General features: G+C 39.8%; 1 protein-coding gene across 3 annotated transcripts in view; it reads left to right on the plus strand.

Moving 5' to 3' along the window:
- Positions 1–13,086: 13,086 nt before the first annotated feature.
- The window catches only part of EOGT (EGF domain specific O-linked N-acetylglucosamine transferase), a 54,135-nt gene continuing 41,025 nt past the window's right edge, over positions 13,087–26,196 (plus strand). Inside the window, exons 1-6 of one of the 3 annotated variants that reach the window (XM_090283857.1) lie at positions 13,087–13,222; positions 17,275–17,498; positions 19,212–19,312; positions 19,920–20,028; positions 21,906–22,000; positions 22,349–22,453. In XM_090283857.1, coding sequence (XP_090139983.1) covers positions 17,289–17,498; positions 19,212–19,312; positions 19,920–20,028; positions 21,906–22,000; positions 22,349–22,453 — 620 coding nt within the window. In that variant the 5' untranslated portion in view covers positions 13,087–13,222; positions 17,275–17,288. Of the gene's footprint in view, positions 13,223–13,765; positions 14,034–17,274; positions 17,499–19,211; positions 19,313–19,919; positions 20,029–21,905; positions 22,001–22,348; positions 22,454–26,196 lie in introns of those variants that run through there. The other 2 variants (XM_090283855.1, XM_090283856.1) reach the window with 2 other exon arrangements.

Below are 26,196 nucleotides of genomic sequence, written 5' to 3' on the forward strand. Positions count from 1 at the left end.
TAGTTTTTGTTTTTATTTTTTTAGGTTCTGTTGTTGATAGTTATGAGTTTGTTGTCATTTTAATATTCATAGTTTTGATCTTTTTCTTAAATAAGTCCCTGTAGCATTTCACATTATAAGAGCGTGGTGATGATGAACTCCTTTAGCTTTGCCTTGTCTGGGGAGAACTTTATCTGCCCTTCCATTCTAAATGATAGCTTTTCTGGATAGGGTAATCTTGGTTGTAGGTCCTTGTTTCTCATCACTTTCAATACTTCTTGCCAGTCCCTTCTTGCTTGCAAAGTTTCTTTTGAGGAATCCAGGTAGTATTATAGGTAACTTTGTTAGTAATTCTCTTCTTTTCTCTTGCTGCTTTTAAGATTCTCTCTTTATCTTGAACCTTTGACATTTTAATTATGATGTGTCTTGGTGTGGTACTCTTTGGGTCTAGCTTGTTTGGGACTCTCTGTGCTTCCTGGACTTGTATGTCTATTTTCTTTGCCAAATTTGGGAAGTTTCCTTTCATTATTTTTTCACATAAATTTTCAATTTTTTACTCTTTCTCTTCTCCTCCTAGCAGCTCTACGATTCAGATGTTGGCACGTTTAAGTTGTCCCAGAGGTTCCTAACTCTCTCCTCATTTTTTTTCAATTTTTATTTCCTCATTCTGTACTGGTTGACTATTTCTTCCTTATGTTTGAAATCATTGACTTGAACCCTGGTTTCCTCCCCGTAATCATTGGGTCCGTGTGGATTTTCCTTCGTTTCACTTAGCCTAGTCTTCACTTCTTCCCTTACACATTTGCCATACTCAAGCATATTTGTCAAGTCTGTGAGCATCTTGATCCACCAGTGTTTTGAGCTCTGCTTCTGTTAGGTTGGCTAGCTCCTTGTCACTTAATTCTCCCACTGGAACCTTGATCTGTTCCCTCTTTTGGGCAATTCTTCTCTGTCTCCTCAACTTGACAGGCTACTGTGTTTGCCTCTGTGTCTTAGGTAGAGCTGTTGCATCTGTTACGTTGTAAGGCACAGAGCCTTAGGTATTCGTCAGTACTGGGTGGCCTGTTTCATCACATTGTGGTGCTGTGTATGGAGGAGGGGTCCAAGAGAGAATAATGCCGCTTGCTTCCCACTTGCCCCTTTTTCAGGCACTTCTCCCACTTCCCATTTGGGACTGGCACCTCTCTAGCCATTGCCCTGGTTGTGGTTCCCAGCCAGAATGGGTGGGTTTGCAGACGTTCTAGGACCATGGGGACCCTCTAAGCAAATGGACTCTACCAAGAGATTGGCAGTTTATCTGCTGCCCCAACCCCCAGTAGTTTTCACAATCAGAAGCAATGAGGCTTTATTTGTTCTGGCACTGGAACCGTGAGCTGTGTGGTGTGGTCTGGTACTGGGAGCACTCCCCAGGTGTCCCTCCCTACTTTTTAAAATATGTGACTGCGCTTTCTGCTGGTCCGCCACAACTGCCGTTGCCACTGCCGCCACTGTCTTCACACTGTGTCCTCTCTGCCCTGGCACCAGCCCTCCTACCTGTCTGGAGAGTATTCTCTTTTTCTTTGTTTGTTGGAATTACATGCAGCTTGGTTTTCTGGAACTTCTAGTTGTCTCCAGTTTTGAGGTAATTTTATTTTTTCTTGCTTGTGGAGGGAGACACAGCATATCTACCTACGCCTCGATCTTGGCCTGAAGTATCGCTGGAAAACTTTTTTAATTTTTTAAAATATATAGACATATAAGCACAGATAATAGTCATCCTTCCAACTCTTGGGAAGCAGAATTGAATACCAAATCTTTCTTTTCCTTTGCCTCTTTTTTGAGAACTTACAGTGTTACAGTGTTTTTAGCACATGGGGATATATCAAATACATCTATATTGTGATTTAAGATATCCTAAATATGAATAATTTCTGATCTAATGAAACATTAGTTTTTGTAGTTAAGTAAAAAGAATGTTCAAGAAAAATTTATTTTCATGATCCCTCAATTGGCATTTGATTTATTAATTGAAAGTTTTATTCAGATGCTTAAAATATATATGACTTAGTCTTTAGAAAGCAGCCACAAGAAAAAAAAGAGAGAAAATGACTAGATATTTTAATCTTGTTTTACTGCTATTTGTTTAGTGTATATGCATTTATTCTAGTGTATCATAATTTTTCATTTTCATTTTTAAAAATTTTCAGTTTTATACTTTTGTAAAGGCTGGAAGTATGATTAAACTACAAATTTATATTTTAAATATTTTAATTCTAAATGAAATAATGTAAACAAGCATGGATTTAATTTGAATAAAGATTTTAAAATAGTAATAATGTATTTTATTTTTAACATAAAGTGTGTAATACCAATGGGGGTAGTATTGTTTTATGAAAATAATATAACTTGTTTATGTTTGGAATTCATTTTTTATGAGTTATTAAGACTGTTATTAAGCATAATTTCCTTAAAGATATATTTTGAAAAGCAATTTTAAGGCTTACTGATTGTGACTAATTGGTAATCATTGTAATGATGATTTGTGCCTTTTAAAAATCTTAAATAGACTTCCGGTTAAGATGGAGGCATAGACAGACATGCTGCATCTCCCTCCACAACTAAGAAGGAACACAACTACCTCAAAACTAGAGACAACCAGAAGTTCTAGAAAATCATGCTGCATGGAAGTCTAACAAAGATATAAAGAAGAAATACTCATCCAGACAGGTAGGAGGGGTGAAGAGGACGCGGTGTGGTGGCAGCAGAGAAGCAGCAGCGGCATGCCAGCAGAAAACATAGTCACACGTTTTAAAAGTCGGGAGGGACACCTGGGGAGCGTTCCCATCCCCAGATCAGGCTGCGCAGCTCACGATCCCAGCACTGGGGAAAATAAGAGCCTCATTGCTTCTGACTGTGCAAACCAGTGGGAGTGAGGGCAGAGGAAGAAACTGCCAGTCTCTCAGCAGAATCCGATTGTTTGAAGGGCCCCCATGGTCCTAGAACGTCCGCAGACCCACCCAGTCTGGGAACGACGGCCAGGACAACAGCTAGAAAGGCAACAGGCCCATACGGAAGTGGGAGAGGTGGCTGGAAGAGGGACGAGTGTGGAGCGGGTGGCATTATTCCCTCTTGGACCACTCCCTCATACACAGCACACAGCGTGGTGAAATGGGTCAACCTGTACTGACGAATAACTAAGGCTCTGGCCTTTAACAATGTAACAGGAATAACAGCTTACCTAAGACAGAGGCAAACAAATGCAGGAGCCTGTCAAGATGAGACAGTGAAGTACGGCCCAAAAGAGGGAACAGATCAAGGTTCCAGTAGGAGAACTAAGTGACGAGGAGATAGCCAGCCTAGCAGATGCAGAGTTCAAAACACTGGTGATAAAATTCTCACAGACCTGACAGATATGCTTCAGTATGGCAAACACATAAGGGAAGAAGAGAAGCCTATGCTAAGTGAAATGAAGGAAAATCCACACAAAATCAGTGGTGAAGGGAAGAAAACCAGGTTTCAAATCAATGATTTGGAACATAAGAAGAAAACATTCAACCAGTACAGAATGAGGAAATAAGAATTGAAAGAAATGAAGAGAGGCTTAGGAACCTCAGGGACAACTTTAAACATGTTGACATCCTAATCTAAGGGGTACCAGAAGGAGAAGAGGAAGAGCAAGAAATTGAAAGCTTATATGAAAAAAAAATGAAGGAAAACTTCCCAAATTTGGTGAAGGAAAAAGACATACAAATCCAGGAAACACAGAGTCCCAATCAAGCTAGACCCAAAGAGGACCACACCAAGACACATCATAATTAAAATGCCAAAGGTTCAAGATAAAGAGAGAATCTTAAAAGCAGCAAGAGAAAAGCAGAGAGTTACTTACAAAGGGGTGCCTATAAGACTCTTGGCTGATTTTGCAAAAGAAATCTTGCAAGCAAGAAAGAACTGGGAAGAAGTATTCAAGGTGATGAAAAGCAAGGACCTACAACCAAGACTACTTTATCCAGTAAAGCTGTCATTTAGAATGGAAGGACAGATAAATAGCTTCCCAGAGAAGGTAAAGCTAAAAGAGTTCATCATCACCAAGCCATTATTATATGAAATGTTAAAGGAACTTATTTAAGATAAAGAAGATCAAAACTATGAATATTAAAATGACAAGAAACTCATAACTATCAACAACGGAATCTAAAAAAATAGAAAAATCCAACTAAGCAAACCAGAATAGGAACAGAGTCATGGGTAGGGGGATCACTTGGAGGGTTATTAGCTGGGAGAGGGAAGGGAGGGAAATGGGGAAATGGTGCAGGGATTAAGAAGCATAATTGGTTGGTACAAAATAGGGGGAAGTTAAGAATAATATAGGAAAGGGTGAAGCCAAGGGACTTATATGCACGACACATGGACATGAGCCAGGGGAGCTGGGATTGCTGGAGGGAAGGGAGGTGTTAGGTGGAGGGGAGCAAAGGGAAATAAAAATTGGGACTACTATAACAACATAATAAAATATACTTAAAGAAAAATCTTAAGTAGTATCAAAGTTTCCTTCTAAAAGTCTTAGGATATTTCTGTATTTAAATAACAATAAATATGTTATCCTCTATTTTAAGTACATTTAGCTTATACTATAGAACTCTTCATCTTAATCCCTTAAAGTATTTTTAAGCCATTGCTTTTGCATATATCTGTGTTTCCTTTTAGCCAATCAAGATCCTTCAACAAGACAGAATATAAATTAAAAGTAACTCTCTTCTTAATATTTAAATGCTCTTTTCAAAACAATAAGACACAAAACCCCCAAATACTTCCGTATTCCACAATTGCAATGCAGATAATTTACTCTTAGTGCTGTCTGGAATTTATTCATCACACCCCCGCATTCCCCAGTAAGATAAATCTAATTTTAGAATTCTCAAGTAATACTAATTAAGAGGTATGAACGAAAAAGGGACCATGTAGAAAACTGGACAAGCTCAGGGGGCTACTTGGCAGGCATGACAAGCCCAGTGACAGAGAGTAACCACACATGGTGACGTGATCCTAAATTCCTAACTGGGTAGGTCATGGTGAGTCACCACGCCTATGGCTTTCTTAGCAAAATGTTTATCTTTGGCTTAAGTGAGCCCTGTACATCGTTCTTTTTTAAAAATTTAAATTTATTGAGATAACATAATTTAAAAAAATTAAATTTACTTGGACTAATAACATGTTTCAGTGTATAAGTTTATAATACATCATCTGTATTGTGTGCTCACCACCTGAAATTTAGTCTCCTTCCATCACCATGTATTTGACCTTCTTTCCCCTCTTCATCCTCCCCTCACCCCTTTTCCCCTCTGGTAATTAACATACCGTTGTCTGTATCTAAGAGTTTGTTTTGTTTGTTCGTTTGTTGCTCTCTGTTTTATATCCTACATATAAGTGAAATATTACTGGCTATACGGGAAGTGCAAGTCAAAACTGCAATGAGTAGCACCTCACACTTGTTAGAATGGCTACTATCAGTAAGACAAGAAATAAGTGTTGGAGAGGTTGTGGAGAAAAGGGAAAGCTTACACCCTGTTATTGGGGGCAACCTCTATGGAAAACAGTATGGAAGTTCCTTTAAAAATTAACAATATCAGCTCCCATATGACTCAGCAACCCCTCTTCTGGTTATCTACCTGAAAAATTTGAAAACGCTGAAGATATATGTACTCCTATGTTCATGAAAGTATTATTCACAATAGCCAAGAGATGGAAGGAGCCTAAGTGTTCTTTGACTAATACTACTCAGCCATAAAAATGATAAAATATTGCCATTTGTAACAACATTGATGGATGTTGAGAGTATTGTGCTGAGTGTCCATTTTTCTTGTGCATCTAGGTTAACATACCACTGAAATGCCAGAGTAATCTTTTCTAGACCTCTTGGAGTTGTAGCCACCCTCACAGGAGCAACACTTAAACTCCTCGTTGTAATCTTGGTGCCTGAATACCATCTCTATTTTCTATAAAAGATGTGTGTATCTTTCCATTTTGCTTTTTCTTCAATCCCAGATTCCCCTCACCTGTTCCACTTTCTCCCACTTCCCTTAATCTACCAGGAATGGATTTCATTTAACCTCTCTGTGTTTCTCCTTTGATTCTAAATGTGTAAACTGAGAACCACCATTTTCTCAATCCATTGAGATCTTGCTTCCGGACATGTCCTCAGTTTGGCTCAAATAACCTCTAATAATGCTTATGAAAATTTTCTGTAGGTTTGGATGTTCTTAACAGAGGTAATGGGAAGGTTTTCTCTTTACTTAGTATTAAAGTCCTTTCTATATGGGCAGAGAATGGCAGTTTTGTACAATGCCATGCCTATTTGTCTCTTTTGAAATTACAGTCTTAATTTTTTAAGTATTTATTTTTTAGAAAGGGGAAGAGAGGGAAAAAGAAGAGAAAAGCCGTGGCTGGTGTGACTCAGTGGATTGAGTGCTGGCCTGTGAACCAAAGGGTCACTGGTTCAATTCCCAGTCAGGGCACATGCCTGGGTTGCAGGCCAGGTCCTCAGTTGGGGACATGTGAGAGGCAACCACACATTGATATTTCTCTCTCTTCTTCCCTCCCCCGTCTCTAAAAATAAATTAAAAAAATGAAACCGTGATCAGTTGCCTATTGCACAAACCTGAGTGGAGACAACCCATAGCCTAGGCATGTGCTTTGACCAGGAATCAAACCCCTGAACTTTGGGTTTGCAGGTCGATGCCCAACCAGATGAGCCACACTGGCCAGAGCTATTTTCTCCATTTTTAAACTGAAGAAAGGTTAAGTAACTTGCTCAAGGTTATATGGCAAGTAGATGGCAAAGTTGGGATTCTAATGGTGTACTTTAGCTCCGGAGTCTGTGCTGTTAACCATTAACTACATGGTGCTACTGCTCATACTGCTTTTTTGTAAAATCGTAAGCATATAGATCAACTAGCATAACATCAACTCTTCAGTCAAAATTTATTTGTTTAAAACTTTAATACTTTTGAATTATACTTTAATCATTTGGATATATCAGAGAACCAATAAACTATATTCTGCTCATAGTTCAGTATTTTGCCTAACATTATAAGTTATCCAAAATATCGATATATGAGCAGCAAACTTACATTTACATTTAGCAAACTTGTTCTACAGTGTACAAATTATGGTTATACAAAATTTCAGACTTACACAAAAGTGAGAACAGATTATAATTCCCATGTTTTCATTAACATGCACTCTTGGTGATCAATAGGATGTGGTCCAGCTTGGTCCATATATACTTAATGTGTTTCTTTTCAACCGACACTGATGAATTGATGCAAATTTTAGCCATATGATTTGATTACCATATTTGAGTATGGATATCTTTATTTTCCAGAATATTTCTGTAAGAAGTAACTACTTCAGCCCTGGCCAGGTAGCTCAGTTAGTTAAAGTGTTGTCCCATATGCCAAGGTTAAGGTTTCAATCCCCAGTTAGGGCACATACAAGAATCAACCAATGGGTGGAATAAGAAATTGATGTTCCTCTCTCTCTGTCTCCCTTTCTCTCTCTAAACAATAAATTTAAAAACTTAAAAAGTAACTTTACCTCATCAATTATTTGGTTATTTGTGTCATAATTCATATAGAAAAGACAGGGTAAATATGCTTGATTCTTTTTCTTTATTTACCAGTTTTCACAATAAGACTGAGTACTCTTCTGTCATTAAAGATGACCAATGTGGTTTTTGGTTTGTGTATTTGGTTGATTGGTTGGATTTCTTTGAATATAATATTTAAATACACTTGTGTTTCAGTTGTTTTAGTTCCCTTTATTGATGCTTGAAATTATCTTCGGCAAGAGGGAGCTTTTTCAGATTGATTCCTGCTATGACCTTCAAGGCCTTTGCTTCCCTGCTTCCTCATGCAATATGTTCCGTATTCATTTTGTTCATTTTCTGCCCCAAACCCAAGATTACCTTTTTTTCTCTGGAACCTCTGTTCCTTTCAATAGGAAGTGGTTTATAGTGACCTCATTCTGAGTGCAAAGGGGAGTTGTTGCTATGGATGAAAAAGGGGTACTGTAATAAGTCACAAATTCCTAACTGGTCATGATGGGCAGTCATGCCTCAGAGCTTATAACTTGTTTAGTGAAAGGTTTTCAAGCCAGCCCTGTTCATTGTTCTAGAGCATCTATCATAGGTTAACACAACTTTGAAATGTCAAAAAAAGCACATAATTTTAACTATCTTGCTTTCTCTCACTTCCATGTAATCCCTCTTAAATTCCCTCCTAAATTCCAGATGTTTAAAAGAAACTGCAAATTATTATTCTCTGGAGCATTTGTGATCTTGTTTCCCAACAATGGTCAATTTTGGCTGTAATAAACTCATAAAAATGCTCTATAGGTTTGGACACTTCTTACATCGACATTGCTACAGAGTTTGTCGTTTCTAGGTCTTTTCAATGGATGTTGGAGATATTTGTTTCAAATATAAAATATATTGTTAATTCATGTTGGTACCTCTAATTCAAATTCAGAACTACAGCATTTATATATAACCTCATCAGGCTTACATCTATACTGTGTATCAAAAGTTTTAGCTTCAAAGATACCATCTTAATCCTATTTGGTTTATCCCAACCAACATTGCCACCAACAATTTGGCTACAGAAAACAGTTTATGATTCTTTTTTATTTCTTTCAGCCCTGATGCTACATCCCATAGGTATGTACAAACTATGTTTCTGTTACTAAACAGCACTTGGGGTCCTGCTGCCCACCGCCACCTTTTAGGCAAAATTCCAGAGGCAAAGGTTTGTTTAATAAAGGAAAAGAGTCTTTATTCAAAAGCTTCACAATTTTGGAATAACAGCTTTCCACTTGTGTCAGTAATTTAAATCTATCAAGGCTAAACTCTTTAACACCTGAGTTCTTTCATTTCCCCCTGTTTTAATTATCTTATTTCTATAGTTGATAAACTAAAACAACATAAAATATAAAAGCTACATAATTTTGTAAGAATGGCAGGCTTCTGTATCAGAGGTTGTACCCTCTATACCACCCTCTTCCAGGCCAGCCCAATCCTAGGCTGTGATCAGAGTTTCTTCATCTGTTGGGAACTCAGGCAGCTGCAGCAGGATCATCCAGGCATCCTCGAAGAAGAGAGAGGGAAAGTGAGGGAGGAAGAGGGAAAGAACTGACCTCCCCCCAATATGTTCTCCATACCTATAATTCTGTTCACACTCTCATTGCCTACTTAGTTTGCCTTTGTTTCAATTCCCTAGCTTCTGTTGTTGGTTGTTGTGATGCAGTTTTCATTTTAATGTTCATAATTTTGATCTTCTTCTAAACCAGTGCCTTTAACATCTCAGATAATAGTAGTTTGGATCGAATGAACTCCTTCAGTTTTACTTTGTCCTGGAAGCACTTTCTCTGCCCTTCTATTCTGAATGACAGTTTTGCTGGATAGAGTATTTGTGGCTGTAGGTTTTTGCTTTTCATTACTTGGAATATTTCATGCCAGTCCCTTCTTCCCTGCAGGGTCTCCTTTGAGAAATCCGCTGATAGTCTAATTGGGACCCCTTTGTACATGATTCTTTTCTTCTCTCTTGCTGCTTTTAAGATTCTTTATCTTTAACTTTTGACAATTTGATTATAATGTGTCTTGGAGTGGTTCTCCCTGGGTCCAGTTTTTCTGGAACTCTCTGTGCTTCCTGGACCTGTAAGTCTATTTCCTTCCCTAAGTTCGGGACATTCTGCTTCATTATTTTTTCACATAATTTTTCTATTTCTACTTCTTCACCCTCTGGCAATCCTATAATTCAAATGTTCATTTGCTTATAGCTGTCCCAGAGGTTTCTGAGCCTCTCCTCGTATTCCTCCCTTTTTGTTTCCTCTTTTTGCACTGGTTGACTGTTCCTTCTGTATGTTCCGATTTGTTGATTTGATCTCTGGTTTTCATTTCCTCACAACTTGTATGTGTTTTCATTTGTTTCAGTATGACTAGCTTTCATTCCTTCCCTGTCTTGTTCCAAATCTTTTGTTAATTCTGTAAGCCACCTTATGACTATAACTCTGAACTGAGCCTCAGAAAGATTTCCTATTTGTTGCTCATTGGTTAGGTCCCTCATCTGCTGCCTGGTGAGCTGTGTTACCCAGATTTCAATCAGGTTCTGCTTCATCCTGACAGTTTTCTGTTTACCTTTGCTTCCTGGGCGGGCTGTAGGGGGCGGAGCCCCGTGCACTCCTCACTACCCAGTGACCTGCTACATTTTTCTCCGTTCTATGGCGCTTTGTGTGGCGGTGGGGGTCCAAGATGGATTCCTGCCGTTACTCTCTGCTGAGAGACCGGGAACCTCCTTCCCCACGCCCTCTGGGCCTCATAGTCCAAGGCAATGGAGGGTCTGCCTACCCCAGCGTTGGAATCGCAAGCTGCCAGGTCTCGACTGCAGCTGGGATTGCTCCCCTGGCGTTTCACACAGTCCTGCCACTATCCCCGCTGCTACCGCAAACAGCACAGCCTGACCTTTCCGTCCCGATTCTGATTTCGCCTCTCCTACCCATCCAGACGAGCCCTGCTGGTTTATAACTTCATACGTTGGGCTTTCATGTAGTTTTATTTTCTGGAATTTCTGGTTATCTTTGGTTTTGAGGTAGTTGTATTCCTACTTAGTTGTGGAGGGAGACAGAGCATGTCAGTCTAAGCCCCCATCTTGGCCGGAAGTTGACGCATTCAGTTTCTTAGCCAATCCCATTCTAGACTGTTTACTACTGCCTTGACAAACTCCTACTGTAGAGGCACCAAATATTCTCAGTAAAAGGTCGCAGAGGTTTGCTAAGTATGTAAGTATGTAAGGGCTTTAAATGTCCTTTGTAAGAAGTAGCAAGGACTTACTAGAAGGCCTTGGAAAAAGGAATGTAAGAAGGAGTGTTATAGCAATTAGTGATTTGTAAGCTAAAAGCACCTCAGCCTCTATTTACTTGTGTCTTGTTTATACAAGCTAAAAGCACCTCAGTTTCTATCACCTTCCATTTGCTTGCTTGTGTCTGGTTTATAACATTTGTGAAAGTTATACTTTACAGGATATCTAGCCCTTTGAAGATAAATTCCTTCGCAAAGAGATCCTCCCTGGCTGGAGAGCTATGCTGCCACCGGAGATAACCTTATAGCCTTGCAAATTTCTGTTCCTGCCAAGACATTCCTTGAGTCCTGCCCAGCCCTGCCCTCTTCCTAAGGCTGTTTCCCGCCAAAGAAGAAACAAAGAGACTGCACCAGTATAAAAACCCAGCGTTTAGACTCCACTGTAGGTTGGAGCATGTTAGAGACCAGCTCAGGGTCTGCCCAACTGCTGGCCATTATTAAAATCCTTTGCTTACTTTATACACCACTTCAGAGTGTTCAGTCTCACCTGTGTAGCCGTAACACTACGGCCCATTCGTATTTCTCCCCAGTGATCTGATAAGATCTCTATCATTACTACAATAAGTCACTTGGGATAGTTCTATTGTGGTATGCCATAACTAGAGAGCATTTAGATTAGTTTCATTTTACTTTCAGTTATCAAGAATTTTAAAAATTTTGTTTTATAATGTGAAGTTTTTACGTGATTCTTATGTCGCATCCACATAATGTAGATTCAGAGGAGTTACTTTATTACATATACATGTTCCTTCCTCTGTGCTTTTTCCACTCAATATATCCTGCAGTGTATAGAGATATTCCTTACTCCTTTTTCACACCTGCATAGTTCAACATTGTGTGGATATACCATAGTTTATTCAATCAGTTTCCTATTCACAGACATTTGAGTTTACTATAATGTCAATTTAAAGAAAGTTTAAAATTAAACATGGATATTTTAGGGGGGAATTCTATTTCATGTTCTTAAAACCCCACCATGTTTCCTCTTGAGTCTTGAGTGACCATAGCTTAATATGTAGCTATTTAAAATAGTGCCATATGCATATCATATCAATTTAATGGGTTTGTATAACCTTACAAGGAGTCTAACCTATTTTTTATAAGCCTTTCTCATGTACTGTTTTTAAAAAATATATTTTAAATCTCTATATGTATACCTGTGTATGTATACATATATATCTATTTTGCATAACTCAGTAGCAAACCAGCCTGTTTAAAATTTTATTTTAAATGACTTCAATTCATTTGGAATCAATTAACAGAAAAGCTGCATTTTCTGTATATGACAAAAAGAGGATAGTGGCAAGTAAGCTGAGAAAATAGTTTTTGAAAATTACTGTCCTTATTTGTATGGAGTGGGCAAAGTATGAAATAGGCAACATCTTTTACATAAAGAGTAAATGAGTTAATAATGTAAAGTGCTTCAGAACAATGGCGTTTGTCAAATACCATATGTGTTTTTGCTTTATTTGAAAAAAATCCAGATAACATTTCTAATTTATGAGTTTGCTAATGGAACTTGTAGCAATTCTCATAATAGCGTCTAAAAACTTTTTAAAAGAATGTAAGCCTTTGGAAATAAACTGCTGTGTTTCCTTATGATCATATTACTTAATGCTGGTGATTTTATGTGTCTGAGCATAAGTTTATTTTGATTGTATCAGTCTTCATGTAATCCGTTAAAGTTGAATCAGTATTGAATGATTAACTTTAATATGCTCTATACTAGACAGTGTGGGAGACGGGAGTTCAAATAATTTTGACAAAATAATTAAACAATTAGAATTCAATAATTATAAACTAAAATGGTAAAAATTAAACTACATTTGCATTTGGTGAGTTTAGGGGTAGCAGTGAGAGAGGCAAGTATAATAGTACATAATGTGCGTGGATTCCAAAGAAACCTCATCACCAGAAAGTGCCCCAGATTTGAAAGGGCGGCAACTTCTGCCCTAATTAAGAAAACAGTGAAAATCCGCCTCTCCGCAACGCATTCAGAATGAAGGAGAGTCGGGTTTTCCACCACCCTATCCCAGTGTCCTTAATCAGCGACAGACAGGTCGGTAGGGCTTCTTGAAGGCCCTCTGCACTTTCCAGCTCTGCAGAGGCTCGCACCCAGACTCCCGCAGACCGCGCAGGGAGCCCGGGCGCGCCCAGCCCCTCAAGCAGGCCCAGCGTCCCGCCTCCCGCCCCGCCTCCCCGCGCCGGCTGGCGGAGGTCCCGAGGCTCCCTGGCGCCCCCTGGTCCGGCTCTGGCGCGCAGGTTTCCGGTGAGCTGCAGTAGCCGATTATGACGACTACCTCCTCCTGAGCAGCCAGAGTCTCCTCCGGTTTTACCCTGACTACCCGGTTCCAGGTGGGACTTGTCTCGGGATCCGCGGAGCCTTCACCATCCGCTTCGAGCGGCAGCCCAGTTGCGCGCGCCTCTATTGCCCGGGCGTGCTGTGGGCGCTTCTGCCCACTCCCGGCTGCAGCCACCTTTCGGGCCCCGGGCGCTCGGCCCCTTCATGGTGCGGGTAGAAGCGAGGATGCCCGGTCCCCGGCCCAGGCCACGTGGACCCGGTTTCCAAGGCCCTTTCCAGGGACCAGGGTCGGAAGGTGCTGGGTGCGGGGCAGGATGTGGGCGGCCCCTGGGACCTCTGTGCCCCCGAGGCAGGCCGGACGGTGCCTGAGGTGGAGAACCAAATCGCGACTTGTTGGCCGCGGAAGGGCGCTTGCCGCTGACTCCTCAGCGCTGGTTCCCCCACGACGTTCTAGCTGAGCTGGCAGACTTCCACCCGGGCATCTCAGGCACACAGGCCCCCTCACCGCCGGCCTTGTGCCGACCGTGAGGCTTGTGGCACTGCGGGGCGAGCTGTTCAGGAGTCGTTGTGGGTCTCTGATGTGTTTATCTTTTCACTTGTCCACTGCCATCTTTAAGTTTTCCTACGTCTGTCACAGAGCAGCGCTCCATCTCACCCACTGTGGTCCGCATCAGCCGCAGGCGTTTCACCTCTCATCTTTCAGGCTTTTTCCTTTTGTCTGTCCACTTTTAAGCCTGTGGAAACCCAGTCAAGGGATGCAGGAGTGGAAGGAGTCAGCTGCTTTGTGCTGAAGGAAAAGTAGCTGAGCTGGTAAAGCTTCTATCTGCTGGAGAAGGGCCCCCATCCCTCCCCGGGGACCTTGAGGTACGATTCCACCACAAGGCCTGTGCCAGGTCCCGGGGGTGTGGTATCTTGCATCAGCAGCTACCCTCTTCTAGCTTATGCAAGTGGGTACGTGCCCTCTGCTAAAATCAGGTATCTGATCCGAGTCTTTCGACTTTCCCGTGATCTAACCCTTATGCCTTCATGGAATTGTGGCTTTAGTTATGGCTAGAGCTCAGTCCAGGACAATGGCAGGAGGAGGTGGTCATAACAATGACTATCCTGGGGAGGATGAGTCACAGGATAGGATGTCCTGTCTGTTGAACAGTGAGGCTCAAGTAGTAGTGTGATTCAGTGAGTAGGATTACCACATGAGAACCCTGCAAATTGCTCCTAGGAATGTTTTACCTGCCTGTACCTGTTGATGCCTGCATAAAATGGACTGCCTCCTTCCTGCTCATCATTAAAGTCTGGCTGAGGGTGGTACCTGTAACTGCAGCTTGGTATTCTTTAAGGCAAGGAAAGGGCATCGGGAGCCAGGCTAGGCCTTATGTCACTAAACACCAGGCCCTTTGTGTACAGGTTATCTCATACTTTTTTTCTCTTAACATTTTTGTTAATTCAGAATATCACCTGGAGAGTAAAATCTACTTCACCATCTTTTTAAGGTAATATGTTTCACTTCTGACAGGTTTTATATATCTGAAACATTACAACAGCTTCTGGGTGGTTCTGTGGATTAAAGAAGTAAATATTTTCATAGTAAGATACTGTTACTATTAAAATGTACTTTTAAATTTTATGAAATTGCTATCAACTGACTGTTTAATAAAAGTTCTAACCAAAAAGATGAATTCAGATCACCTTTACAACAGATAACAGTATACTCTTTAGCTACACCTAAAAGGAAAACTGTTATATTTACCACTGTAGAGGGGAAAGGATTTCTTCTTGGTGTTCCCATTGTTCAGTGATGAGCTGTTGGCCTTGGAACTTGAGGCTTGATGAAACATAGCAGTCTATTTCTAAAAGCCCCATCTTTACTGCCCCTAGTTAATGAAGACAAATTTTGAAAGTGGTTTTCCAGTGTGCCCCAGTGACAGCAGACCAGGCTGGGGAACAGTTAAGCTGTAGTATGGTTCTATCACCTGAAAAGAACACTTTTATTTTTTTTAAATGCTGCTTCAATGGCAACTCTTCTTTTTCTTTTTCTTTTTTTTGAGATTTTATTTTTTTATTCTTAGAGGGGAAGGGCGGGAGAAAGAGAGGGAGAGAAACATTGATGTGTGAGAGAAACATCGATCAGTTGACTTTCACGCATGCCATCTCAGGACTGAACCCGCAATCCAGGCATGTATCCTGACGGGGAATCTAATCATTAACCTTTCACTTTGCAGCATGATGCCCAACCAACTGAGCTATACTGGTCATGGTGCATTTTTTTTAATGGAGAAAAGATAACACTAAAGTGAACCACGAATGATTATTGTCTATTTTATATTGCCTATGATACTGTGATTATTGTCTGTGATATATAGGGGAAATCTGGGCCAAGAGATTTAATCCTTATAGGATGAGTTAGAAATGTACTAAGTTCTGTGACCATTGTCTCTTTACAATTCTAAAACAGGACAGGGAGAGTTTAAGAGTCTAGTCTCTGAGACAGACTGCCTGGATTTCAGTCCTGGAGTTTTCAAAGCCTTAGATATTACTATCATAGATTGTCATTATACTCACTAGAAGATAAGCTTCACAAGGGCAAGGAGTTTAGTTCTTGACTGCATGTTCTTTGCTTCATCCTTGGTGCTTAGAATACCTGGCACATAGTATATTCTCACATACTGCTTGTGATTATTAGTTTTATTCAGCAGATACACACTTGCTCAGAACATGGCACTTCCTTTTCTTCTGTCTCCCTGACATGTTTTCCCTGCTCCTCATTATTCAGGTCTCAGCTCAAATATTACTGAGCACCCTGCATCCAACATGGCTTTAAATATATATTTAATAAACACATTGAATTTAACACACGAGGAATATCTAAACACTTTTCCAATATTTTAACTCACAACAACCCTGAGGAGGGCTTATTGTAAATTCTGTTTTATAGATGGAAAAGCTGAGGCACAGAAATTTAAATACAGTAACTTGCTCAAGGTCATACAACTCAGGAAGCTGCAACTAGATTCAAACATAGTTGGTCTAGTTTTAAAGTCTGTGCTCAGGCATCAGCAAACTGGGTCATATCAAGGCCTTCCTCCTATTTTTGTAACTCGAGTTTTATTAGAACATAGCCACCACTCCTTTAGCAGAGGACATGGCTGCTTTCCTGACAATGGTACTGTTGAATAGTTGTCACAGAGAATGTACAGCCTGTAAAGTCAAAAATATTTTACTCCTTGGCCCTTACCAGAAAAAGTTTGCCAGCTCCTGGTTTAGTTGAGTCACAGCTCTTGTCATCATCTGAAGAGGGTTTATTTGATTGTTTGTCTCTTGCATTAGGTCATAAGTTCCGTGATAGCAGGGCTCTTTCATGATTTGTTCTCCTCTGTATTCTTAGCTCTGATATGAAAAAATATTCTGAGATGTTCTTAATTAAATTGCAGGGGCCAGAAAGTGAGAGAAAGAGACACCTGTTAGTCTGTGAATGGCTGTGGGCCAACTAACAAAAGACTGTTCACATTCCTGTTTTGCCTGTTGGGATTTTGGATTAATTTCCAGGTGGTTATTCTGTAGATTATTTTAGCCAGGCATCATCGAACCCCAGGAGCCCTGCTTGTTTACATGTGGGCTTTCCAGACCTGTCCCAGCGAATCCACAGGAGCTGGTATTTCTTCCTGTGGACTCTGTAGTCCCAAAGCTGGTGCTTCACCTCCCCCACCTCTTTACCTATAGCTCATGTAAATTCTTCCAGACCACCTCCTCCTTCCCCCTTCCCCCACTTGATGTATTAAAAAAAAAATACTTGCAAAACTCTGGAGTGACAGATATGCTGCTGGTAGTTTAGACTCCATGCCCCAAGACTCGTCTTCTTTTTTGACTAGCATCTGTGACTCAATAAAACCTTATTTGTAAAAAGACTTGTAGCCATGGAAGTTAACATACTTTAGTGTAACAGCTCCTAACATAGTGCTTGGCACATAACAGGTGCACAATACATATTTGTTGAACAAAGAAACATTACTGAGAAATGTAGCAAAGTTCATTGTAATTATTCTTAGCCCTTGACCCCTTTGGTTTTTAAAGGATATCTTAATTAACATGTTTGCAATTTGACCTATAGGTTAGGAGGTTGCTATGTTAATGCTGCTTGTCTTTGGAATATTGCTTCATGACGTTCTACTGAGTAGCCAAGATGAGGCTTCTCCAGAGGCCCATGGCATTCCAGGTGAACCTCTGTTTAACTATGCCAGCATCCGCTTGCCAGAGCAGCACATTCCCTTCTTTTTGCACAATAATGGGCATATTGCTGCGGTCTGTAAAGAAGACTCACATTGTCCTTATAAGGTAAGTATTATTTCTTTTCCTCTTATTTATTAAAAGTGCAATTTAGACTAGTTTACTAATTCTGCTTTGTAAGTTGAAATTGAAGGTAGAATCTTATCTTTTGGTTGTAACTGTGGTCAATTGTATTGTTTAAAATTACTGTATTTTTTTGTGCTATAAAGCGTACCTGACCATAAGACGCACTTAGGTTTAGAGGAGGAAAACAAAAAAAAATCTGAACCAAATGGTGTACTAAAATATTAAATAAAATATAACAGAATAATATTTCAACCATGTAAAGTGAACAGCAGTCAACAGCAGTATTAAGAACCATCATCACTGTCATTAACAAATGAGAAAAGACTTTAAGGTTCAAGTACTCTTCTAGTTTCCTGGGAACCCCAAAAACTCATTATCGCTAGTGTCAGAATTTATGAAGTTTAATTGCTCACAATCACTGATATCACTTTCTTCGCTATCTTCATACCTACCAGATGCCCTGAGATTTAGCAGTAAAGTGGGACATTTAAGCGTTCCCAGGGGTTTCTCATGGGCCCACCGTTTCCTCTTCTAACAGCTGTTGCCACTACTGACAGGTCAGGTAATACACACGATGGTCTGTGATGCAATATTCGCTCCATAAGATGCACAGACATTCCCCCATGACCCCACTTTTGGGGGGGAAAAAAGTGTGTCTTATGGAGCAAAAAATACGGTATATTCCACTCACAGCAGTGAGATTTAAAATCTAAATCATTAGGAAAATAAATAGGCAACCAATACTATTTGTATACTCGATAAATGAATCAAATTAGATTTTATGCACAAAAGAATAATATTTGATTCAAGGTGTGAAATTCTTTTTCTTTCAACTGCACCTAAGAGGATCTCTTAGCACTTAATTTTGATAATAACACCTCCACCCTATCTCCACATAATTAAGATTGCTACTGTGGCTTTCCTTCTGTTTTAGAGTTGTTGGAAAGCCCTTAAATTGGAGCCCATTAAGAGGGCTCTTGAGGCTCTAGAGATCAAAGCTGGACATATGAGGCACTTCCTTTCCCGCAGTGCTGGCACAGGAAGCCTGCTAAGAAGCAGGCATGGGACCCAGACCTGGGAGTCAGACCATAGTGCTCCTGGCCACACAAGAGCTTTCTAGGCTCTCTGGCCAACAGCAGCTGCGGTGCCCCCAGGGGCTGCAGGGCTTTCCATGTCTGTGGGGTCTCTGCTGATCTTGATGGATGAGTAAGGTTGTTGATCCATTTAATTTAGCTCTGATTCTTTTGGTGACAGAATTTCCATTTTATTTTATTTTATTTTATTTGTATTTAATTCATTTATTTTTATTGTATTTTTTCCCCATTACTATTTATCCTTCTAGAGATTCCATTTTAGATGACTCTTAAGGGACTGATTTAAGATGAGTTTGTTCACCGAAGAAAGGTCATTTTCTGAAGCTGCATCCAGAAATTTCAATTTAAGTGTCCTTCGGTAGTCTAGGTAAAGCCTAGACTTTTGTTTAGGGGACAGACTGAGCAGCAGGTGGTGATTAAAGATATTGTTGTTAAGAAACTTACTATTCTTAGAATTTAGTTATTTTTGTTGCATGAATATATATTGTAAAATATAAAAGTGATAGTTCTATAAAGCTTTCTTTTCTTCATTGAAAAATCTGAGTTCTCTATAAATGTCAGAAGAAGGGAGCGTAGTCTACATGCATGTTTTATGTTCTAGAAACACTTAGAAAATCTAAAGTATTGCTGGGGCTATGAGGGATCCTGCAGACCGGAGTTCAGGTTCAGTTACCCTGTATGCACCTACGTCGACATGGGATGGTAAGTTTCCAGATGAAATAATTCCTCCCCTTTAAGTCACCTTTTTCTGCACTGTATGCTGATGCCCCAATTCCCAGCTGGGCTTTTTTGTTTTTAGATAGTGATTCCTCTAGATATCTATCTGTTTACACAGTCATGGATTCAACTTGACTCCCCCCAGCCCTCCACCCTATAGGAATATCTGTCATTTTCTCTGCCAGAGGGAGAAAACAGTATATAGAGCATAGAAAATATTTTCCTTCAGCAAACACTAAGAAGATAAATTGATGTTTTCCTCATGATTTTGGAGGGGAAAGTTAAGTGTAATTACTATTTTCAATATGGGCACAGTTAATGGAGTAAGGAAAATACAATAATCAACAGGTAATTCTCTTTAATATCAGATGACCATAACTTCACACATTTATGTATGTATTTGTATTATATGGGAATACATCTGTAAATAACTTCTTTTGGTAACTTCATGTAGCAAGGGTTTATTTTTGGAAAATTATGATAGTTTACTTAAAAAAATAATGAAAAAATAGCAATTTAACCTTTAGAAAGAAGATTCAAGTTTCAGAAAAAGTAAGAAGAAAAATGACGGGATGTCTTTGATTTCAAATAGGACAGACACCCTGGAGTCAGCCCAGGACACATTCTGGAAGCAAGCTGACTTTGGATATGCTGGAGCGCGGCTGCGGGAGCTGCGTGTGCTCTGCCAGCCTGAGGAAACGGTGAGGTGGCCTCGCCATGAAACTGTACACTTAATATAGTCATAATTTTAGATCACAATATAAAGACAAGGTAGATGGCTCTGTGAGAGGACTCCTTGCTCTCATGTATTTATTGGCTTAGACTTTTACTTAACTTCTAAAAACAGGTTGTTTTGTGTCCTTTGGAAATCATGTCCTCATTTCACACGTATATCAGATGGTCATATTTTGAGGCAGTTAAAATATCACTAGGTGTTGAATTTTTCCCCCAACTTGTACTAAAGAAGAAAAATTGATAAATTGCATTCTTATAAATTTCCTTGCAAGTAGTTCGGGGCAGATGATTCACCCCAGTTTGCAAATAGCTGTTCTATATGTGAGCTGCATGGATTCTCACAAGCATAGCAGAGATGCAGGACAGAGAGGAAAACAGGGTCCTTAAGAGACATTAAGCAACTTTTCTAAGACCACACAGCTACTACATAGAATTATATATCTAGAATTAGAACGCAGATCTTCTGTGTGCTGTCAGCCATGCCACACTGCACTCAGTCGGTAAAACAGATTGTTGCCAAGAGGTAGATTGGGGTAGTCAGTAGGACAGGGTCCATACTGCAGGGTTCAAATCCTCATTCATGCTGTTTTCCTGTTACCAATTTCTTCTGCTTTTAAGCAATGCCTATTTCAGAGCTTGTGGTAAGGATGAAATGAAATTCTGTATATAAAAATGCTCAGTGTGGGACCTGGGTCCCAACAAAAGGCTCAGGGAATTGTAAGAGCTTATGATTAAGGTCTATTTATCTCCCAGTGTTTTTGAACCCTGGCCAAGTCTCTGACATCTCCGGCGTCTCCTTTATCTCAAGACAATCCAGAAAAAAAACATTTTTTTAAATGCACTTGCATTGATAAAACTGAATATATGCTCTTTAGTGCTTTTGGAGGATGTCACATAATAGAACTTTAAGCAATTCTTTCAAGGAAGCATGGCATTAACCCACACTACTGTAGGTTGCCTTTAACAGATGTTGTTTTATATGTTAAATCCTCTGGCTCAAGTCTAGCTGTTCATGTGGAAAGGGCAAGGGAAGGGCCACAAGCTACCTTGCACACTTCTTACCAGGCAGTTTGTAGAATGCTTTCCGGACCATGATCTACCTCAACCTGCTTTGTGCTATCAGAATATGATTCCTTACCAACTGTGGATTCCAAAACACTGTCCAGATCAAGGTGAAGGTCTTGTGTTCATGGGAGTTATGGGAAAAACAATTAAATGGCATTTGAATCTGTAAATAAAATTATTGAAATTCCCTTTTTCAACACAAATCAGGTTGGGAGAGACAGGAACAGGCTCTGGTGGTCGAATCTTAAACTTATTTATTTCAATGATTTAGAAAACATTTCCCTCATATTACTATTGAGACAGGGACTCATGGTTTTCAGAGTACCTCTTCTCATATTGGCACGCTGCCCTTTCAGCCTTGTATTTTAATGTCTTGTGTGCATTCTTCCTTGTTTCATTTGGCTCGTCTTTGAAAAACACTTTTCACACAACTGTTGTAGTGATGGTTGTGAGTGCTTTTTTTCTTAGAGGACTAAACCACACATTCAGCTTTCATCTTTAAAATTCGAGGTGATATAAATAGAATATTTGGGAGTTTTTAGTTACCTAAAATTTTGAAAATTTTTAAACCTGTCCTTGGCCAAAGTCTGCTAGGGAGAGGGAAAAGTCTTGAAATAGAAGCAGTCTTTGGGAAGCTTGCCTCATCACACTGTGTGGCGTGAACCCGAAGGTGCATATGCCATTAACATGTCTAGCAGGTCTGGGAGTGTTCTCGAAATGTTAATACTCAGAGTTCTTTTGTTTTTTGTTTTTTTCATTTTTCTCAACCTTATTTCAGAATGACTCAAGTCTGATATGTTCCCGTTACCTTCAGTATTGCAGAGCAGCCAATCTCTATCTTGATTTAAGAAACATCAAGAGAAACCATGACAGGTATTTAAGTGGTTGATGTTCAAATCTAAAGGAAATTCTGAAATATTTTCAGGCCCAGGAATATGCCTTGGATTTGCTTCATACTGATATGTCAATGAGGTTTGGGACAAGTGGAAGATAGAAGACTCAGATTGGCCATGAGTGACTATTGTGAAGCTGGATTATGGGACCATCAGCTTCCTATGCCATTCTGCTACTTTTGTATATATTTGAAATGTCCTATTATAAAGAGTTAAATTCTGATGGAAAACCAAATTTGGAAATTGGTAAACCACTTCGGTTACAACCCAAGATCTTGATTCATGAAAAAATTTTCCAAACTCAATTTAATTTTTTGTTACCCGTCAGATTTAAGGAAGATTTTCTCCAGACTGGTGAAATTGGAGGACACTGTAAACTTGACATTCATAGGCTGATGTCTGAAGGTCAGCGCAAAAGCCCTCTGCAATCTTGGTGAGTTGGTTTTTTTTTTTTCTCCCTATGTTTGTAAAACATTTGCCTTTATTTTTGGCACTTGCAGACTTTGGTAAGTACTTCCAAATGGAAATTTTTATTTCACTTGTGAAAAATTTGGCATGAACTTTCAGGGAGTGATGGCTACAGAGTGAATCTACCAGTTTATATCTGAATCAAATATATGTTTTTTTCTGTTTTGTTTATGTTTTTATTTTTTCCTTTTAAATGTTTTACTGTTTATGCTATTACAGCTGTCCCAATTTTTCATTTTTTGCCCCCTCCACTCATCTGGCCCCCAATTCCCACAGTCAATCTATTGTCCATATCCATGGGTCCTTCATGTGTCTTCTTTGACCAATCCCTTCACCTTCTTTCAAGCAGTCCCCACCTCCTCCCTCCTGTCTTACAGCTATCAGTCTGTTCTATGTTTCTGTGCCTCTATTTCTATTTTGGTTGTTTGTTTTGTTCATTAGATTCCACTTATAAGTGGGATCATATGGTATTTGTCTTTTACTGACTGGCTTATTTCACTTAGCATAATAGAATCTAGTTCCATCCATGCTGTTGCAAAAGGTAAGAATGCCTTTTTATTTACTGCTGTGTAGTATTATGTTTATAAAATATTAGAAAGTATGATATAGTGCTTACTGATTGTTAATGAAATAAATTAGTTCAAAAATGAATTTTTAGTAACTCCTCATTACTGCTATATGTGTTTGGGGGAATACACTTTTTTAAAAAAGAAATACAGATTTATTGAATATGTAACAAGCATATAAGGAAGTATACAGTTGGATTATGAATGAGTGAACCTACCTGTGTAATTCTACTCAGGTCAAAAATAGACCCTCATCAGCACTCCAGGCTCTTTTCTAACCACAACATCATCCTCCTCTCCAAAGGCAAACATATCCTTGTTACTGGATAAACCCTGGTTCTTCTTGCTGATGCAGTAAAGAATTAGAGATCAGCAAGCCTATGAACATGCAGCAATGTTTATTAGTGCTAAGTTCTAATGGGAGAGCAAAAGCAAGGTGGCCAGAAGCTGGTTGACTAGCATGCAGGTGGCCAAAGGCGAGGTGGCCAGTGGCCCCTGGCCAGAGGCCAGCTGACCAGAGGCCCCCCATGAGAGAGAGCCAAGAGAGGAGAGCAAGTCCTTTTTTTCTGAGGACTTACTTAGTTGGCAGGATAGGGGATGAGGTACTTACATATTGATTGATCGGTAAAGGTGGTGCTAGCTTTCCCCCAGGGAGAATGTGACTACCTAAACACAGATATGTGTGAGGGTCTGTTAGCCCAAATCCTTATCTTGCTCTAGACTCTATTTGTTCATTTTACATACTTAATGGGATGCAGGCAGTTAACTAGTTGTTTTATGGGCTTTAATGTGGTCCCACTCCCCTTCCCCCTTCCAAGCCTTGGAGTGAATACACAGTATCAAGGTTTTTCATTCCCCAGCTAGTGGAGATGATATACAAAGAGTTTCAAGGGCTCCCCCTCCTCCTGCACTGTTTTGTTCGGAATGCCTAGCAGCCTTATTGAACCAGGCTCAGGACTACTGAGTCAACAGGTGAGACATGTCTTCCTTTGCTTTTAGCCTCCTGTATTAAGTTCTTTGTTAACTGCAATGGTGAGGGCCCTGCCTTTATTTCCCCCTGGCTGCTCATTCCTAGCGGCTACCTGTGTTAAAAGGTGTTGCCTGGCAACCAGGATGCAGCCTCTGCCAGCAACAGCAGCTCTGTCTCATATTTCTTCCCATGCTATCTCCTGCAACATCCTGACTTTCAACACCATTGCTCAGGTTTTTGAATTTTATATAAATTGGTGAATACATTTTGATGTAAAACATTTTTGAAATTAAACTATTTTTATGAAATTAAGGAATTAGGGTAATTTAAAACAGGTTTATTTTAAAATATTTTAGACCCACAGAAGTTTAAATATAGTACAAGGACTTCCCGTTGTACCCTTATCCTGGCTTCCTCTAATAATGACATCTTACATAACATAGCACAATGATCAAAACCATGAAATTGACATTGGTACAATGTTAATTAACACATTGGATTTTATCAGTGCTTATATATACTCTCACTTTTTTGTTTTTTTTTTGATATAGAGTTCTATGAAATTTATATCACATGTCTAGGTGTGTGTAACCACTACCACAATCAGGATACAGAACTGTTGTAGCATCCCAAAGAAACTCCCATACCACCTCTTTATAGTCTGAGGTTCTGAGTACCCAATTCTGACGTGTGTGTGGGTTTTCCACATACTGCCAAGCAATTCTCTGAGACCATCTGGGTGTCCCTCCAGTTTAATTCAATTCCGATACACTGTCCCTCAGGTTAAGGACTCAGTCCCACAAGACTACAGCCCCCACTTCAGTTCCCAGTCCCAAGGCCAGGTTGTCACTTGTGCTTCTTACCGATCAGCTACAGATTGGAGGTTTTAATGATCCCTTTCTTGGGTTTAGTTTGCTAAAGCAACTCATAGAACTTTGAGAAACATTTTACTTATTAAGTGGGACTGAAAATTCCAAACCTCTTTCCACACCATTGGTTCTTCTGGCAACCCAGCCCCCAACTTTAAGGGTGGTCCAAAAGCTACCTCATTAACATAACAAAAGACATCTTTGTGGCTCTCCTCACCTTAGAAATCCCAAGGATTTTAAGAGCTCTGTTGTTTAATGTAATATTATAGATCACAAAATCACAAATTACATAGGATACTCTTATGTTAATTTTTGAGTTTTTGAGTTCAAATATTCTAAGCAAATTCTTTAGGATAATAATCTACCATACGTTTGTATAGCATTTTACTGTCTGTAGTGCAGTAGCTTCTTTGACTTAACAGAGTTTTGCTTAGGAGTTCCTGTATTCTAGTGAGCATTTTTATTCCTAGCCATTTTGATATCTGATTCCACGTGGTAGTTCCCTAGGCTATATTTGTATCAGTTATTTATTGCTATGCAACATTTTACTCCAAAATACACCCTAGAGTATATTTGTATTATCTATTCCTATGTGGCAAATTACTCCAAAATGGAGCAGTTTAAAACAACAAACATTCATTATCTCATGAAGTTTCAGATGGTCAGGATTTGGAGGCAGCCAAGCTGGGTGGTTCTGGCTCATGGTCTCCTACAGGATCCCAGTTTGGTTGTTGACAATGGCTGCAGTCATCTCTAGATTCAATTTGGCCTGGAAAATCTGTTTCTAAGCTCAGTCACATTATTGTAAGTGTTGACAAAAAAATAGCTTGATATTTCTCTAGCAAAATAGGTTTATTTGGAAAAACCAAAAAATTATGATACGGACTTCCAGCCAAGATGGAGGTGTAGGTAGACATGTTGCATCTCCCTCCAAAACTAAAAAGGAATACAACTACCTCAAAACTGGAGACAATCAGAAGTTCCAGAAAATCGGGCTGCGTGGAAGTCCAACCAACAAAATATAAAAGAAGAAATACTCATCCAGACAGGCAGGAGGGGTGGAGCTGGGGCAGAGAGAAAGAGGTGTGGTGGCAGTGGCAGTGGCAGTTCGGTAGAAAGCATAGTAACACATTTAAAAAAAAGCAAGGAGGGACACTTGGGGAGCAATCCCAGCACCAGACCAGACCGTGCAGCTCACAGTTCCAGCATCGGAGAAAATAAAGCTTCATTGCTTCTGACTGTGAAAACCAGTGGGGGTTGTTGAGGTGGAGGAAGAAACTGCCAGTCTCTCAGCAGAGTCCAC

Source organism: Furipterus horrens, unplaced genomic scaffold (genome assembly GCF_987537825.1).
Source record: "Furipterus horrens unplaced genomic scaffold, mFurHor1.1.pri manual_scaffold_7, whole genome shotgun sequence".
Lineage (NCBI taxonomy): Eukaryota > Metazoa > Chordata > Mammalia > Chiroptera > Furipteridae > Furipterus > Furipterus horrens.